The sequence below is a fragment of the Myotis daubentonii genome, chromosome 14, assembly GCF_963259705.1.
Source record: "Myotis daubentonii chromosome 14, mMyoDau2.1, whole genome shotgun sequence".
NCBI classification, from domain to species: Eukaryota; Metazoa; Chordata; class Mammalia; order Chiroptera; family Vespertilionidae; genus Myotis; species Myotis daubentonii.
This window is the reverse complement of record NC_081853.1, coordinates 34,541,114-34,559,879: the sequence shown is the minus strand read 5'-3', so window position 1 is coordinate 34,559,879 and position 18,766 is coordinate 34,541,114. Positions and strand designations below refer to the sequence as shown.

General features: G+C 46.0%; 1 protein-coding gene across 2 annotated transcripts in view; it reads left to right on the top strand.

The window, feature by feature from the left end:
- The window catches only part of NEK11 (NIMA related kinase 11), a 163,523-nt gene that overhangs the window by 97,538 nt on the left and 47,219 nt on the right, over positions 1-18,766 (top strand). For both annotated transcript variants that reach the window (XM_059663988.1, XM_059663989.1), the window contains exon 13: positions 10,813-10,973. In XM_059663988.1, coding sequence (XP_059519971.1) covers positions 10,813-10,973 — 161 coding nt within the window. The remainder of the gene's footprint in view (positions 1-10,812; positions 10,974-18,766) is intronic.

Genomic DNA, 18,766 nt, shown 5'->3' with positions numbered 1-18,766 from the left:
ATAGGAAATATAAACATACATAAGTCTTAATGTAATGTCAATAGGTTCTGTGACTTTTAAGTGAAATAATGTATAACAAAACCAATTTTACCATAGTTTAATTGATATAAACATGAGTTAAGTTGCTATGGTATCTCATTAATGTTATAATGAGATGATGCTGAGCAAAATGTTATTCGAGGACCTGCTGTTTGTAAAATTTACATATTCATGAAATTTTTATCCACCTTGTTGATCTGTAAGCTTGAGTGTAGGGGTGCTGTTGGTATTGATCATTTTAATACCCAGTAACCAGCACAGTTAGCGATTTATAAAAGGTGCTTAAAAAAATATTTGCTTAATGATTGAATGGAAACACATGTTTCATATGGATTTGGTGACTATTATATGAGGTAATATATTGAAGGCCCTTCGTAAGTTGAAATGACTATGATTATTTATGATAAATAATAAATAGAGTAGAAAAATTATTAGTTTTCACAGAAATATCTAGGTTTTATCTGATATAAAATTCTTTAATGTTTTCTTCAAATACCCTGTCAGCAGTCATTAAAACTTTACAGAGATGTACAATGATAACTATATAGATCAATAGAGCAAAATGTATAAAGAATCCAGAAATTTGCCTAAATACTAACTTGTCTAAATACTATGTATGTGAATTTAATACATGAAAATGGTGTTGTTTTATTTCATGAAGAAAAGGTATTTAAATGACTCGTCTGGAAAAAATTCCCTATCTGTTTGAAAAAATTTAAGATTTTTACCTTATACTACATATAAAAATAAATTCCAGTGGATTAAAATTTTAAATGTATAAAACATTAAACCAAAGAAGAAAATAATGGAGGCTATTTTCATAATCTTGGAGTGAGCCATTTCTGTATAATTATGAAATAAACCCAGAAGGTAAGCGAAAGAGCTGGCATATAAAAACGAGGTAGATGCTGCAAAAATTTCTTAATGTGACCTTTTGCACATCCTATTGTATTTGTGCGTATGTGACCGAATGGAGTGGCTGCCTTCAGAGCATGGCCAAATGGAATTGTGTAGTCAGCATGATTTAACACAAATGGGCACTGGATTTAGAATCAGAAGACATGGCTTGGGGGTCTGCCACTTTCAAGGTAAGTTTGAGAGGTCAAATAGCTCTAAACTTTATGTTCCTTGTCTGCGACACAGGGGATAACGCCCCCATCTCGCACCGCATTGTGAGGGAGGGAGGCGTAAGTGAGAAAATATATTTGAAAGTACTTTGTGCATCGAGAAAGGTCATACAAAGGTGAGTGAGTGCTGTTATTACTTAGTGCTTTGGGGAATGATCGATGGAAGTTTTCCTAGAATTGATAGGCCGTGAAGGAGTTTCTTTTAAGCGTGGGTTTACCTTGCTCTAAGTAAGACCAGATCACATGCAATAGGAAACCCTTTCTCCAAGCCAGTAAAAAGGGCAGGTCACCAGCAGAGTCCAACATTGCAATGGAAACTTTTCCTGAGTCGGAACAGGAAAGTTTGCCTAAAGTGATGTGTAGGATGGGCACTTCCTTTAACTAAAAAAATGCAAAGGAGTGCCATGCCCACACCATGAGTGCGGGAGATTTCCGCATGTGCTCGTGGTCACTGGCCAGTCCTGCTGTCTTAGCTGTGCCCGTTCACACTGTGAGCTAAGAATGTCTCCGCGCCAGCAAGCACCTCCAGCTGTTCGGTTAACAGAGGGCACTGCCAGCGGGAAGCCAGTGTTCTCCAGGAGAGTGGAGGAGGAAACGAGAAATTATAGCGCTAGGCTTTCATCAGAGAGGAAACCCATATGGCTCTCAAGGTGTTCTCTCTGCCGATAAACGGCTAAATGTGTTGTGACGCATGCGTGCCTCGCTAATGAGGAAATGCAGCCCAAAACAAACAAGACAGAGGCGGGGCTTCATGTGAGAGCAGTCTCAATCCTTCAGCTTTGTTCTAGGCTCAGTTGTCATCTCACTTGTTGTCAAATACTTGGTGGCCAGGAACAGAGAGCAGTGGTCCTCCGGTCTCCTGGTGCCCAAACGAAGTATGGTTTGCGGACCTGCAGCGTTTCCATCGCCACAAGCACAGGGATGTAGACACTCGGGCCCCACTCCAGACGATTCATCGAGTTCTCCAGAGGATTCATATGCACACGGGCCTAGTCCATGGCTCTGCACCACACGTGTGCAGGCCTCAGAGCAGGAAAGCAACCTGCAGTCGGCCTTGAGGATGTAAGTTACTAGGATCCCCATTTCACCGCCGAGATACCTGAAGCCCAGGGAACTCCTGCCGCCGCCTGCAATCACAGAAGTCGATGTCTTGTGCCAGCAAACACAGAGCATCCAGCTCTTGCTCCGGCTCCTTCAGGGCCTGTGTGCAGCCTCCCTGTATTTTCCTCGAGAGAATCAGTTTCCCGACTGGGATTGGTTTCTCTGGCCTGGTGGAGAAAAGACAAACTTCACCTACCCTCTTTGGCTTTTGCTCTCCAAACCAAAAGAGAAAGGTCAGAGAAATGTTACAGCTTTGCCTAAGGGAGAATTATCTTGACACATAGGATAAAAGCACCAACTCCAGAGCTGGAGGGGAACCTGTTTCTAAATGGTTCACAGACTTGGTTCTAGGGCAGCTGTGGGCAAACTACGGCCCGCGGGCCGGATCCGGCCCATTTGAAATGAGTAAAACTAAAAAAAAAAAAAAGACCGTACCCTTTTATGTAATGATGTTTACTTTGAATTTATATTAGTTCACACAAACACGCCATCCATGCTTTTGTTCCGGTCCTCCGGTCCAGTTTAAGAACCCATTGTGGCCCTCGAGTCAAAAAGTTTGCCCACCCCTGGACTAGGGTGTGTGTTTGGGGGATGGGGAGCCTTTGGTGTACTTGGCCAAGCAGAGAGATGTAACTTGAAGAAAAACTCACCGCGGAACCTGCTATATATTAAAAAGGCACTGTACTGTACTGAACAGCCTTCCATACAGATAGAGTCATGAGTATACATTTTGTTTATGGAAATTATTTCTTTTCACAGCCTCATATGTGATGCTGGAGGCTGAGCTAATCAACATGGCTAATTTTAGCCTTAGTTTTGAGTGTTTATTTTAGGAAAGGTGTACTGGTGTTACCTATAGCTTATGATGTGAGAAAAGAAAGCATCAGAAAGATTCAAAACCAAGCGCCTGCTGTACCACCCCCCCCCCCCAGCCTGTAAACATACTGTTTGGATTTGAGATTTGGTTCCATGTACAGTTGGTGATATGATCAGTAAAGTGGGCTTGTTAGAGGAGTGACGTTGGAGCCCAGCTGGCGTGGCGCAGTGGTTGAGTGTCGACCTATGAACCAGGAGGTCACGGTTCGATTTCTGGTCCTGGGTTTCGGGCTTGATCCCCAGTGGGGGACGTGTAGGAGGCAGCCAATTAATGATTCTCTCTCAACATTGATGTTTCTGTCTCTCTCTCCCTTCCTCTCTGAAATCAATAAAAAAAAATTTTTTTTTTTTAAAAGGAATGAAGTTGGAAGTAAGAATGGATTCAGGGGGAAATGTAGAGAGTCCTGGTTACAAAAGCCAAGTTTGTGATCTAAGAACCATCTAGAAAGCATCATAAAGTTAACGCTGCCTGGACCCGGCCCAGGGCCACCCAGTCAGAACCCCTGTTGGTGCCCACCTCTAACTAAGTGCCTCCTTACTCACTGGCAGGCGGCAGGTCTGAAAGGTGGGTCGCAGCCAGTGATAGAAAGCCTAGGCTATGCTGCCACGCTGAAGATTTTGTACTCAATGTATTGGCGGTGGGGGAGCCACTGGAGGAGGAGAGAGCACGGTGAGTACTTTAGGCAAGACTTGTTACAGCGCATGTAAGATGTGAGAGAGGCCGTAGATGGGAGGCAGTCGCAAGGGCTGAGTATTAAAAGGTACCTGGACTGTACATTTCTCCCTCGGAGTATGAGTGTGTTGATTTCACTCTTCCCTGGACTGAACATTGGTTCAAAATATTCCATAGCAAATATGCGGCTGCACTGAATGTTATGGTGATTGAAAATTCCAGTCATTTTTCATGAGCCCCACAGCAGGCTCTTTGTAATGAAATGGGAGATGCGGCTGCCATTTGAAATAGGGAGTAGGGGCCATGGTATCCATAACAGGGAATGAGTCATCATGGGAAATAATGATCGCTGTGCTTAGGGCTCGCCCTCCCCCGCTGAGCTCCAGTGAGCAATCCTAAGGGCTGCGGTGGGAGCGAGGACGCCGTAAGCGCCGTGTTCCAGGCCCAGCCGGTGACTCATGCACGGCTGTGATAGACCGTTGGTGGGTCGCAGCAAGAGACAGACGGCGTTCACACACTGAAAAGGAGAAATATAGCCCAGGGTGTGTTGACGTTTAGGAATTGACAGAATGCCTTTTCCAAAACAGCAGAGTTGCAGTCAGTCCTTCTCTTCTAATAATTCAGGGGAAGAGAGGTCCAGAGGTGAGAGACTACGTACCTCTGTGAGCCTCCGGGACGATGGAAGGCTGGGCTTTTAGGAATGATGCTGATCTATGTGGTGGAATTCAGTGTCTCTGCATCTATTCTGTAGCCTCATCTGTTGTTTGAAGGTGGAATGCCATGTAATTTAACCTGTGGTATCAGCGAGAGAAACGATACCTTTCTAAAGAAGGGGTTTATCATATAAACTGCTGGTTGAGGGCTTGCACTTGGAGAATTGCATTCCCTTCTGTAGTGCCACCTTTATATATATATATATATAGTAGTGACTTCTGGAGCAGGCTAACTTAGAAGTTGAGTGATGAGACCTTTACACGGAGAAGTAATTTGCATGTATGAGATAGGAAGGTGTTTTTTAGGTATGTTACAGGCTTACTTCAAACCACTTAACTTATGCTCCAAAGTAATTGTAAGTTAATGTTGGTAGTATAGCAAATTATGAATAGTTTTAATTGTATGTTTAAAAGTCATATGTTCACAAGCTTAAATCTGGATATCAGAACTTAAGCAATTCTTGAAATGTATGAATATCTCCTTAATACACTGATTACAGAGTGGGGGGAAAAAAAGTGTGTGAGTGAGTCCATTGGGTTTCCCAAATCACAAGTCACTTGGCCACCGAGCTCAGCAAACATTAATTAATTCTGACACTGTCATTAGCTGTGTAAGGAGGGCAGGGCGATCGTGCAGCCAGAGCAGAGTCTGGGGCCCTGGACGGAGCCACAGTCTCACAGTGAGTGTCATCCCCTCTGGGTCATCTGAGTCCGCGAACTTGGCAGGCTTGTGGGATAGAGCTGGCAACATGAGTATGAAGAAGACTTTTTTGCTGTTCAAAGCTATGACTCCCTCTGAAATATAAATTCAAGGTACATGGGAAAGAGGGAAGGGAGCCGGACTCTTAGGAAGAAAAATTTCTATTTCCACCTCCTCCTTTCTCTTGCCCTCCCCCCCCCCCCAAAAAAGAGATTAGGAAATCCTTTACTTAAGATACTATGTGCTACGTTGAAAGTCCTATCTCTTAGAGACTTAGGCATTCACTGATTCAGTAAGAAGACTCCGTGTCTGCTTTGAGCCGTGGGATGGAAACACTATGGTAAACGGGATGGGCCTGGCTCCGGCCCCCCAGGAGCTTGCTCCCTACTGGGGATGCCGTAGAAACTGTTTTCATTTGAGCAGATATTAAGTGCCAGTCCTTGTACTAAATTATTGGTTCTCAAACTCAAGTGCGCGTCAGGATCCCTGGAGCACTTGTTAGAACACAGACTGCGTGGCCCTCACCCAGTTCTGAGTCACTGGGTCTGGGGGGCCTGAGAATCTAACAGGATTCCAGGTGATGCTGTTGCTGCCCTGGGGACCACCCTTTGAGAACCATTCTGCTAGAGTCTTTGCATGCATTTGCCCAAGGCACACCAATGGTTAGCATCATTTAGGATGATGGTGGGTACCCAGGCTGAGATAGGCCTTTTACATAATGAAATGCCTTTAAAGGAAACTTGGTTTTGTCTTTAGGCACAGTTCTTGTCTTATTGTCTTAATCTTCTCTTTTTTTAAAAAAAAAAATTGAATGCATTTCCTGATCATTAAAAACGTTTAAAGAGCTAATGCAGTCATGAATAAATACTGGGGAATTTTTCATTAAGCAATTGCACTAGTATGGCATTTTTTTCCTGAAGGTCCTATAAGACAGAGCAGTGGTTCTCAGCATATGTGCCATGCTAGCAGCATCATTAGGAATGTGGAACCTTGGGCCCCGCCCCAGACCTAGCGGTCTGAAACCCTGGGCCTGGGGCCAGGCGTCTGTGTCTAACAAGTCCTCCAGGTGGCAGGCTCCAGTTAGAGCACGTCTGAGGAGGAGGGTGGTGACAGCTGGGCTGAGCCTGAGTGAGGGCCCCTGGTGTTCAGTAGTCCCCACTCCCTGCAGACAGTCCAAGTTCAGTTTTGTATCTCATAAATCGAAAGTCTATCCCTTGTTCAACGTCTTTCAGGGTTAAGGGGAAGACAATCACGACTTTTGTCTATGACCTGGTTTTACTAGCAAAGGTGAACATTTCTAGCTGATCGCAACATAGCCCTAATTCGGTGGGGAAAAGATAAGGGTCAGGTGATTCGCATTCTAGTCTTGTGTCCACCATGCATGCAGCTGTGTGACGCTGGTTCCCCCTGAGCCTCGCTTTCACTATCTGGAAAATGAGATAAAAATGTTGTCCTGTTCTAACGTGAATAATTGTTGCAACGATCAAGTGGAACAATGAGTATGAATATGCTTTTACAAACTGTAAAGGGCTGGAACTTTGGGATGCTGACTCAAAGCTTTGTTCTCCCCCAGCAGTAACATGGAAACAGTCCTCTGGAACTCCACTGAGACTATGAGTGGTTGAGACAACCAATGACACAAATCCCTTCTAAATAAAGTTTTTTCTATTTTTGTCTAACATACAAAGGTTGTAAGATGTAGAGATATCATAGAGTCTTGTATGTGTTACTGTAGTGCTTCTGTACAGTATATGATGGTACTTTTATTTGAACTAGTCACATCCTAGAACAGTGGTTTTCAAAGTGGGGCCTGCGGAGCAGCAGCACGAGCATCGCCTGGGGAATTGTTAGAAAGGCACCTTTTCAGGCCTCACCCCAGACCTACTGAACCAGCCACTCCGGGTTTTAACAAGCCCTGTGGTTGCTCCCAGCACTCACTTCCCTCTTACAGGAAGGAATGGATTTGGGTCTTAATTGAAGGATGTGACAAGAGCCTCCTTTTCCCAGAACAGGGTGATTGCTTCTCTTTGTCTCCAGCATGGATTTGCAATCACTGTCCTCGCTCAGGCAGCCAATATTGGGTTACTTCATCAGCGTACCCCATCACTGCCCGCCCAGTGGAGATCGGAATGCCGCTCGGTGCGTGTTGCAGGCTGACTTCAGGGTGCGAGGAAATTAAAGCTATTTATCACAGACCATTTTTCCCTCCGTGGCAGGGGAAATGAGCCTTAGCCTAAGAAGGCTTCGCACGGGCCCACGGACAGAGCGCACACGGCGTGGCGAACAGACTTCCATTTCTTTGGACTCTTCCCTTTGAAAGCGAACCCTGTTCTGAGCTGCACCAAGTTCAGTCCATTGCATGACTTAGGCAAATGTGGTAGAATGGCACTTTCTCCCTGGCCTTTCTTTCCTTCCTCTCTCTCCTTCCTGGGAGGGGACGCTTGGGGAGAGAGGGACAGGGACTGAGACATGCACACAGAGCCTGTTAGCAGGAGGAAGGTTGGTGCGTGTGGCGTGCTGTGGATCTGGCCGATGGCAGCTCTGGGAAGAAGGGTCTGCCGGAGCACAGCCCCCCGCGTTCATCTGTGCATCGTCTGTGTCTGCTTTCAGGCGCAGAGCTGGGTAGCTACGGCAGCCACTGTCTAACAGCCAACCTAACATTTTGACGGCTCAGCCCGTTACAGAACCAGTTGGTTAACCCCTGTTGCAGAGGTTCCCCTGAGCTGCCTGGAGGGAGCAGTGGAGCCAATGGGCAGGAAGGACAAAGGGAGAGCAGAGATGGGATGCCCGGCTCCCTCTGGTGCCAGCAGAGGGAGGCCCGGGAAAGGGGGCGTCCCTTACCGCCTGTTTGAGTTGGGTATGGATTTTGAGAAGTGATTCTATTTAAACTTTTTAACTCAATATATGCTTATGATTGTCAACTATTTATGTTTCTTCCTGGGGTGGGAGAAATATTAGGCACGTGCAGGGTTTTGTGTTAAATCCTAGTGAGTAGCATTTATTGGGTACCTACCATGTGCAGAGCACTTTGCATTCATTATACTCTTTAATCTTCACAACAGTTCTGTGAGATGGGTACTGTCATCCCCATTTTACAGATGTGCAGAAAATTTAAATATCACCTAATGTTTTGATGCTGGTGGTAGAGGCTTGATTTAAATGCAGGTTTTTGTGTGTATGTGTGTTTTTACGCCAAAGCCATCGTTATAAATTAGTATTTTTCAAAATGTGGAGTGAGAAATCAGTTTAGCAAGTTGCAACTGGCATTTAAAAACAAACTGAAGCCCTAGCTGGTTTGGCTCGCCTGCGGACTGAAGGGTCCCAGTTTGATTCCAGTCAAGGGCACGTGCCCTGGTTGCAGGCTCGATCCCTAGTAGGAGTCATGCAGGAGGCAGCCAGTCAATGATTCTCTCTCATCATTGATGTTTCTATCTCTCTCACCCTCCTCATCCTCTCCCTTCCTCTCTGAAATGAATAAAAAATATTTAAAAGAAAAAAATTTAATTTAATTTAATTTAAAAAACTGAATACAATGCAAAATACCAGAGTGTGTCAGATATAGTGTGGGTAAATCTTGATACATGAAACTTTGTTTCAATCATAAAACTATGTATATACAATACACAGATATAGGCACATTTCTATGTATAAATGATATTTCTTAGTGTATCATGGTCAAGTTTGAAAGCAGATATTCTTGCCCAAAGTTGGTGAGGGGGGAGTGAATAGAGAGAAAAGAGGGCAAGAGGGAGAAAATATGAATGAGTATCTGTCCAAAAGACAGACTGGGTGGGTGGATGAGGAAGTGGGAAGGCTTAGGGAGAGAGAGAATGGATGACTCTCTGAAAGTGACGCAGAAAATCAAGGAGAGTGGGAGGGGGAGGAAGAGAGGTAGGAAGTCACATGGTTTTGTCCGCCATTCCATTCAGCGAACATATGTCCCTGTTTGAGGTAAAAGCTGGGGACCTGAAGTGGCCTCTTGGTAGATTTTAATTTCCATATACTTCCCTTGCTGTGATCTACTTGGGGTTGTGAGTGTGAATCAAATAAAGAATGTTATGAAACATTGCCCCCAATTCAAACCGTCTATTTCATCTGCTGCTTAACGGAAACTCAGTGATCTGAAGGGAAAACAGTCTGTGTCTGAGTTACTGGGAGAAATTATGAGATTCACGACACGCCCCTTCCTAAGGAATTGGCAAAGGCAGTTTTGAATATATGTCATTTTTATCTTTTGAGCCAACGAGTTTTGACTCCACAGCACTACCTCTTATGGTTTATGGGAAACCTCAGGTAGCAAAGATGTCAAAGTATTTCATTGTCAGGGAATTCTACAGTCGCTAGTATTTTACTTTCAAAGGAATATGGAATGAGTTCAATTAAAATCCGTTTTTACAGATGTGGGCATTAAGTGAACATTTGTGTAAAATGTTCCCGTATCATATGCTTTCATAAGAATCATATTATTGAATCTTCATCGCTACCCTGCTGAGCAGCCTTATGTCAGTTTTCCTGGAGAAATCAGAGCTCAGCAAGTCCAAATCCCGTGTCCAGGTTCTCATCTAAGAGGGGGTAGAGCTAGATTCAAACCTTGATTCTCTGATCCCAAATTCCATATTTTTCCCATTAGACAAAAATTGGCAACAAAAGGATGAAAAGCAGTGCTGGATGTTATAATTTAGAAGAATCATTTATTTATAATTCAGAGTATGGTACAAAGCCTAGAATGCCCACAGTTTGATTGTGCTAAGGTGTCCTTATGTCATTTCCTCCTGTCTCCAACGGTATTTCTCCATTTCCAGGCCCCCGTTAACGAAGTGGAGATGCTATCATCACTGTGCTTTTTTTGTGATCCATTCTTGGTCTTTCTTGGCTGAGACCATGATAAGCACCAGCTGTATTCTTAGCTAAGAATCATATTACATCATGTAACGTGGGTAGCCACATCTTGGCTTCAGCTCAGTGGGTGATCTTTTCTTCTTCTTTTCTTTTAATTTTGTTTTTAAATAAGTGGCATGAGTGTATCTGAGTAAGTAGAGCCCTGGAGTAAACTTTATCTCCAAGGCTTCACAGCTTGTTAGGAAAAAAATCACAACTTTCTCCTCAGCTTGCCACATGCCATTCTCTATACCCCATCCATCGTGCCTGGTCTCACCACCAATATTTTCTTTAAAACGTAAATTCCCAGGACAGTGTTGGCCTAGTTCCACTACAACTGCCTCCGTAAACTTCATGTGGGTGAGTAACCGGGTCCTGCAGCCAAGCACCTGTCCCGCTCCTGCCCCCAGTCCCCTCGTTTGTAATACAATCTTGGTCCAAAGGTGTAAGAGGAGATGGTTTCTTCTTATTTATTGGTTTTATTCCTGCATCTTAAAAACGTGCTTGCAAACAGTCACTGCTCCCTTCCCCTACCTGCTGAGTATTTTATTACTTTCAACCAGTTCCTTTCAGAAGCTACTTTTCACTCCAGGGGAGCTCTGTCAGTACAAACAAAATATAGATCTCAGGGAAACTCCAGGATCCGAGCCTCGTTATAATCATAATGACTGGTGGGACGTGATCTCTGTTTATTCTGTGTCTCAGGGATCCCTGAAGACCCGCGTGTAGCTGAGGAGTATTATGCCGACACGTTTGACTCCTGTTCTGAAGAGAGTGAGGAGGAGGAAGAAGAAACGGTGTTGGCAGGACTGGAGGCCGAGGTCAGGGACAAGGGACCCCAGCCTGATTGCAGAGCAAACCAACAGGTACGGGCGGCTGCCCCCAAAAGAGGTGGACTGTCTGGGCTGTGCCTCCCCGAGAGAATCAAGGAAGTCTTGATTCCTGGAAGTGGGAGAGGGGGGACCAGGGTTTATTGTAAAGGCTGCCCCTGATGAGTCTTGGTTTCCAAGGTCCAGGGGCAGACGGGGCCCCCTGGAATGCCGAGAATCTGGTCTGGGCCATGTTGATGAGGGAAGGGCTGGAGTAGCCAGTACTTACTAGGGGGCAGGAGTGGGAGAAACACACTGCAGTGTACACTGAGGAGCACCCCTGTACAGCTTTGAACAAACAATGCAGGGGTCTCATGAGCAGGGAAAAGGGGTACTTTCCTTCCTGGCAATCAGGTTTGTGAGTCCCATCTCGATGCACCAATTAGTTCTGGGGATGAGGCCCAGAGATCCTGCACTTTGGGGTGACCTTCCTGGTCAGTGTTCGCCTCTGAGGGCCCATTCTGACATGCAGCACTGAGGCCTCTGGGTAGACGCCCTTCCCATAGATCTCCTTAACTAGAGCAAGACTAAGCCCCACGTGGGTCATAGGCCACGAAACAGCCTGGCGTGGGAGTTCTCTGTGCTGTGTCTGCAGGAGAGGGAAGAGCAGGGGTGAGTGAGGAGAAAGCAGGTGACCTTGGGCAACTTATGCTCAGATACTTCATTTTCTTCTTAGGCCGTGATTAGTAACCTTTCCAGCCCTGAACTTCCTAAGGTACGGAAGCTTTTTACTGACTGGGAACCATCAAGATAGTAAAATAAATGTCCATCAAGGAGCACCTGTGTCCATACGCACATAATTCATGATGGTGGTGGCTGGAGTGGAGAGAAGGTTTACATAAGGCATTCAACCACTTAATGAACACTAACTAATATATCATAATATTCGGTAAATAAAACAAATGAGAAATGTTCTCAGGGTCTTTATAAGAAAAGAAAAGAGAGGCAGGGAGACGGGAACTAGCACAGCATGGCTATGGGGCTGAGCAGAGAAAGGGATGAGGGAAAAGGGAGAAGGAAGAGGTAAAGAAAGGACGAGAGAGAGAAATTAAGAGACAAACACTTGAAGAGAGAAACAAATAGGAAAATACAGAGTCAGGTGGAGGCTATTCAGAATGCCAAAATCAAACCACTTGCCTTATTCCGTTTCTGGATTTTTTTCCGCTGGACTCTGGTGAACAATAGCACCTCCTTCCACATAGTACAGTGCAATTTCCATTTGCTTCTGTGCCACCATCCAAAACAACTGGACAGATGTCACTACAGTATTACAGAGCCATCCTTCGGTGCCTGTGGTGGCAAAACTCATGATATGTAACATGTACACTCAACTTTTGCCCAAAGCATCAAGGGGTAACATTTTAGTTATTAATCTTATTACTTAAAAATGTTTTATAATAAAATAAAACCAGCTCAGAAAACTACACAAATCAAATAGATGGCAAATGCCACCCCAGTCAAGAAGTAGAGGCTTGCTAGCCACCCTGGAAGTCCCACCTTTGGCATTCTTGTGGGAACATGGGATTGGAAATCAAACTGCCTGTATGAGTCTAGCCTTTGCCACTTGCAGGTTATGCGACCTTATGCAAGTTACTAACCTTCATTGTGCCTCCATGTTCTAACCTGTAAAATGGGAGAATAGTGGTTCCAACTTCATAGAGTAGCTTTGAGGATTAAATGGAGTCATCAGTGCCATGTACTTAGAATAGTCTCCAGAATTTGCTGTTATTATGATGAAGTTATCCAGCCATTTTATGGCCTTTTTATGATACTGCCAAAATTCTTCAATGTTAAAGTGAGATTTTACAGCTGTAGTATAAGAAATAACCCTTCTTGTTTCTTAGGGCCAGAGATAAAGATAGGGCAGCAATGTTGCTCTCTGGGCTGTGCACCTGTCACATGTGATGTGATAGGCGGTGGTTGATTTTTAATAAATCTGCTGGAATGAGATGCTAAGCTCTCCCATATCCATGATGGTATTTTGTGTCACAAAATCCTGTTGGGTCATTGTTCTGATCCCTTTTTCCAGATGAGGAAACTGAATTTCTGAGAGAAATAACTTGTCCGGGGCCACACAGCTAGGGAAGGGTCAGCGCCATGCTTCGGGCCCAGATCTGGCCCGTTCCTAAGGCAGTGCTTTTTCTAGTACAGAAGGTATATCCCCCTGGAGTGGAACTCACAATAAAGTTGTATTAGAGACAGGTCATTACAACCCCGTTGGTTTTTCCTCGTAATTAGATGTACTTTTCCTCCTCAAAGGTGCTGGCTGAGAGGTGGTGATGGGGTCAACCCTGGCTTTTTTAGGTTATTTTATTAGCAACACACAAATTACAGTGACAAAACTGTGTCGAGACCCAGTCACTGTTGGCTTGGTGAATTGAGAAAAACCTGTGGACGTCTCTGGGGTTCACCTCTTCTCCCCTCTCCTCCATTTGCCCTTCACCCCTGAGTGTGCCAGGGTCCATTTAGGTCAAGCATGTCCAACTCACGGCCCGCGGGCCACGTGCCTCATTTATTTGGCCCGTGTTACCCTTTGAGTTTGACATGCTTGACAGGTGATCATCACACTCGTGGCTCTTAGGTGAGTATTCAGATCAAAGTGGATTCGCCTTCCTTCCGATGGGCCAAAAGTCTCACAGTTTTTATTTTGATGACAGAAGAGCCTTCTAAAAGGAAAATAGCTGTGGGCTTTGCTGGGATTGATTGCTGGTCCCTTGTGTCACCTGTGACCATCTTTTCAGCAGCACTGTCTCCAAAACAGTTTTATTAAGTAGCTAATTGCTGCTGACTGTCAGCTGCTTCTTTGCTGCAGTAAGTAGAACATCAATAACGCCTCTATGCCAACCACTGTCATAATGGTGGTAGCTTTTCTGTGAGGCCTGTGGTCACTGAATTGGAACCAGCCTCTGAGCCCTCGGGGAACGCAGTTTGTGGCTGTCATCATAACTGGGTCCCCAGCGGTATCCATGGGACCTGCCACTGGCAGGGTGTCGTGTGCTCTAATGGACATGTTTTACGGCTGCAGACGGATGCGTAGACCCTTCCGACTCCCCCTTACTGCCTTGAGCATCATTTCCCCGCCCACGCGCACCAGCAGTCTCCATTCTAGCCGGACCGTAATGACCTGCCACAGAACTCCCTCAAGAAAGGCTGCTTAGTGAGTGTGGCCTTGACCGATGCTTGCCTTCAGGCTCTTAAGCCCAGGATGTTTGTTCTTGCTGAGATAAAGGGCTGCAGAGGCCCATTTTCCCAGCTAATGCTGAAGTTTTCAGCACGTTTCCCCCAACTCCTCCGGAGGTTTTGAAATTCTCCGCACAACGAAGCATTAGGAAAAGCAGGAATGATCTGCCAGGACTGGTGCCACGGGGCAGAGAAATGGATGCGGTCCAGGCAAGGCCCACCCTGCCCAGGACTCGGCTCAGGTCGTCAGGAGAGTAGGTGCTGCTCAGCGTGTCCTCTGGGTCTGGGGTCATCAGTTCAATCGCATCGTAATTATTATAACAGTAATGGCTAACACTTCCGGAGCCTTCATTCTGTGCCCAGTACTTTACATGATGTGTCAGTTCAGAGCCTCTGGGAAGCCGATAACAAGACAGAATCAGAAATGAGAGAAATGCCTGTGGGGTAGGCTAGAGACCTCAAGCCCCGATGCCAGTCTGCATATTTGCGGACAAGGATGGAAGGAAGGAAGGATTGGATGAGGCCTCTATCTGGGGTGTGATTCTGAAAATGTGTCCTGGTCCATAGAAAGGAGGGAAGTCCTCACTGGGCAGGAACATCCTGGCCCTTTTATCCCCATCGTGCTCACACTGGCCGGGAGCCGCCTGGGAGGATTGTGGCCCTGGCGTGGACACTGCATTGGATCCTAAGACGCAGCAGCTGGAGGCCTTCAGCCCGCTACGCAGCTTGCAGCAGGCTCACTCTTGAAGATAGGTATCTAAGCAGCACACCGCGCGGCTGCCACGCCACATCACTTCATTTAATTCTTGAACAACCTTTTGATGGGTGTTGAGCAGCATCAAACGAGACTCTGGCTGGAATTCAAATGAGGCCAAGGGTGATGGTGAGGCAGAAGGTGAGGGTGGAGAAAGGAGGAGACCATGAGGTAGGGACTTCCGGCCATCGGGCCTGACATTTCAATCAAGAAGTGAGTGCCCGAGTGAGAGTGTTTGGTGTTTAAAACAGGAACAGAGCTAGCAGTAGTGATCTGCAACAAAGACAGGTGCGTCATGAGGGCTGCCTTTGGAACACGAAAATCTTTCTCCATTTATTCCTGGCAAACCTTCCTTGAATTGCAGGACTGTCTTCCCTCGACTGGTGGGCACGAGGCATGTAAGGAGATAAGCAGTTAATCGAGAGCAATTGAGCTGTCGGGAGGCGGGGATTGATGGGAGGCAGCCTCCCTCCACCTGTGGGAACCCCCGAGCTATTGCAGCAGTGGGGTACCTGGCTCACCAGCTTCCCAAACCCATCGCCCGAGTTCTGGGTGGACGTCGTGGTGCCGCTCTATCAGCCTGTCTTCTCCCATCCTTCACACGTCCAACCTGTAGCCCAAAATGTCTTAAGCATTCTGTATTGGACACTAGGAATGTCTTAGAAACCCTAAAGCAGCCCCCCAGATACTGACGGCTGTGCCTGGGGCATTACTGAGAGACAGCTGCAGTTAGCGGTTTTAATAATGCAGAGTAAACAAGGTGTTAGCAATGGACACATTGACAGTCACGTCCCAGTGACTCCGAATCCGGTGACAGAGGTGTTCGCTGTGATGGGAGCCAGGGGGCCTGCGTACAGCCTGAGTTTCACAGATGTGGCTCTGCTTCATCCTGACACACACTGTAGCCTTTGCTCCTGGCAGAGGCCTCCGTCAGCAGTGAGGCAGGAGTCAGAGGCCAGCTTCCCGAGTTCAGGGCCGCCCCCACAAAGTGGCCATCAGCTCTGTCCGATGGCTTTGTGCTAAGATGCGTCCTCTGACTTCCCACGAAGTCTGAATGCAGATAAGCAAGGGCTTGGCTTCTAAGGAGATCAGACCGAGTTGTGGCAGGTTCACCTGAGTAGGAAATGGATAAGGTCCCCTCGGTGTTTTGGTTTCTGGAACTTATGACAGTTTTCAGGGCTGTCTGCGGATGTGGTTTGAAGGACAGTGGACAATAGCTTGGTAAAGCAACTTGCAGAAAAGGAGGTAGGTGGGTTGTTGCTTGGATCAATGATACACCACGTATTCGAGTGTTCTAGGCACTGGATTTATGGTGGTGAACAAAACAGACCCAGTCGCACCTGCATGGGCATCTCACACAGGCTCACGTACTTAAATAGTGTCCATGGATTGTCAACTCCCAAATACCTGTCTTCCATTCTTCAGCTCTCTCTCAGACGTCTAGACTCACACATCCAGGCTGCCCAGAGTGGGGCCATGTGGACTTCTAATAGATGTCCTGGACTGAGCATGTCCACAGTGAACTAATATCCCAGCCCCATCCGAATTAGCTCCTCCTGAGCAAAATCAATTAACAAACAAAATAGAAACAGACTCATAGATACAGAGAACAGACTAACTGCTGTCAGAGGAGAGGGGCACTAGGGGACTGGGTGAAAAAGGTGAAGGGATTAAGCAAAGAAAAAAACACCTCTTAGACACAAACAACAGAATAGTGATTACCAGAGGGAAAGGAGCATGGAGGTGGTGGAGTAGGGTAAAGGGGGATAAATGGTGATGGAAGGAGAGTTGATTTGGGGTGCTGAACACACAATACAATATACAGATGATGTATTGTAGAACTGTACACCTGAAACCTATGTCACCCCAATAAATTCAACAATAATGTCTTAAAAAGAGGAAAAAAAAGAATTGATATTCATATACACTGAGTGGCCAGATTATTATGACCGACCAGATTATTATGACCACCCCATTGGTACAATGAAGTGAATTAGTTATGCAAATAATAATAATAATAATAATAATAATAAAACCTTGAGAGTATTTGCTTCAGAAGTTTTCAATATTCAGTATTTTTGGAAGTGTCAATGAAGTACTGATGGGGTGGTCATAATAATCTGGTCCCTCAGTGTACATATAATGACACATGTAAGTCCTTAGCCTGCATCAAGACCACTTTTTCAGCTTCTCGTGGCCTGTGTGTGACTTTTCAGCTTCAGGAAGATCCTGGGTGCCTCAAATGAGGTCCCTCAGGAAAAAACGAGGCAAGTCCAGAATGACTGAGAGTCAGTAGGGAAGACAGTTAGGTATGGTTTGCTTCATCCTGTGGAATGTCTCTGAGAAGAGAGGTAACCAAGAGGTGCAAGAAATCAGCCCTTGCACTCGCTTATACCCACTGACATAAGGGGCCCTTGAATGTGAGGCCCGAGGGAGCCGAAGCTGAGCTCCTGTCTGTGGCTGGGGCCATCATGGAAGCTTTTACGTCCGCTCTGTACACATTCATAGATCTCTGCCTGCTGGGTTGTTCAGCAGACAGAGAACTCGGTGTCAGGCCCGCAGCCCACCACGAAGGCAACCGTTCCCACTCGTTCCGAGCAGCTTTCAGCCACGGAAACGGAAGACACTTTGTAGCTGTGACCCTGTCTGTGTCTGTGTCGATGTCTGTCCAGCCTTTGGGAGTCAGCCCACCTGCCAGGAGCGTGCTGAGGACCCACGTTCTGCTTAAACTCCTCTGTAGAACCTGCATTTGGAAGCTTTTTAAAAATATATATATTTTATTGAATTTTTTACAGAGAGGAAGGGAGAGGAATAAAGAGTTAGAAACATCGACCAGCTGCCTCCTGCACACCTCCTACTGGGGATGTGCCTGCAACCAAGGTACATGCCCTTGACTGCAATCGAACCTGGGACCTTTTAGTCCACAGGCCGACGCTCTATCCACTGAGCCAAACCAGTTAGGGCTGCATTTGGAAGCGTTTGATGAAGAACCCAGCCTTCCCACCCAGGCCTCTCTAGCTGTGTTTTGTCTCCAGGCTGTATTATATTTCATGTATACCAAGGCTTTGTTCTTAGGCCTCCTCCTGGAGTGTGTACCCTGTTTCTTTCAACAATATCATGAGCTCCTCTGGCTTAGGAGCCCTGCTTTCCACAATATGTGTGTTTAGTGGCTAAGAAGAGTTCAGGCTCCAGAGACTCACTGCCTGTTCCACCTCTTACTAGTTCCATGACCTTAGTCATATTATGGAACCTGTTTGTGCCTCAGTTTTCTCAACTGTTAAATGGGGAGAAAAACTCCACACCTGGTAGAGTTTAAACAAATGAATACGTGTGAGTTGGCACTACATGGCACATAGAAGACCTTAATAAAAGTTAGTGAATACTAACTTTCGTTCACTCACTGAATCGTTCATTCTCTATTATTAGGATGATTTGTTCCCTCCCACACCCCTGTACAGCGTTTCCTAACCTCGGTGTTAGGAGGATGTTACTGACATGTGCCAGCCAGCAGGTGCTTCCTACAGCCCTGTCTCTGGTTCGTGCTGTTTCTGTTGCATTGACTCAACTCAAATGCTTATTGAGCATCTCCATGCTCAGCGGCAGGCACAGTGACTGGAACTTTTTAATTTTTTTGTGTCTGTCCCTTTCCCGTCCATCTTCTATCCAACTCTCTGATTTCATTCATTAGGTGTTTCCAACAAGCCGTACAATGTACCAAAGGATCTTTATTTCAGTTGCTTCTCTTAAGAGCCCTGTGTGAGGTGGAGGCCATTCTTCCCCTCACGTTACAATTACAGAGACCTAGACCTGCAGAGGCTTATGGACTGGCCAGGGCTATAGAATTAAGAAGTAGGAT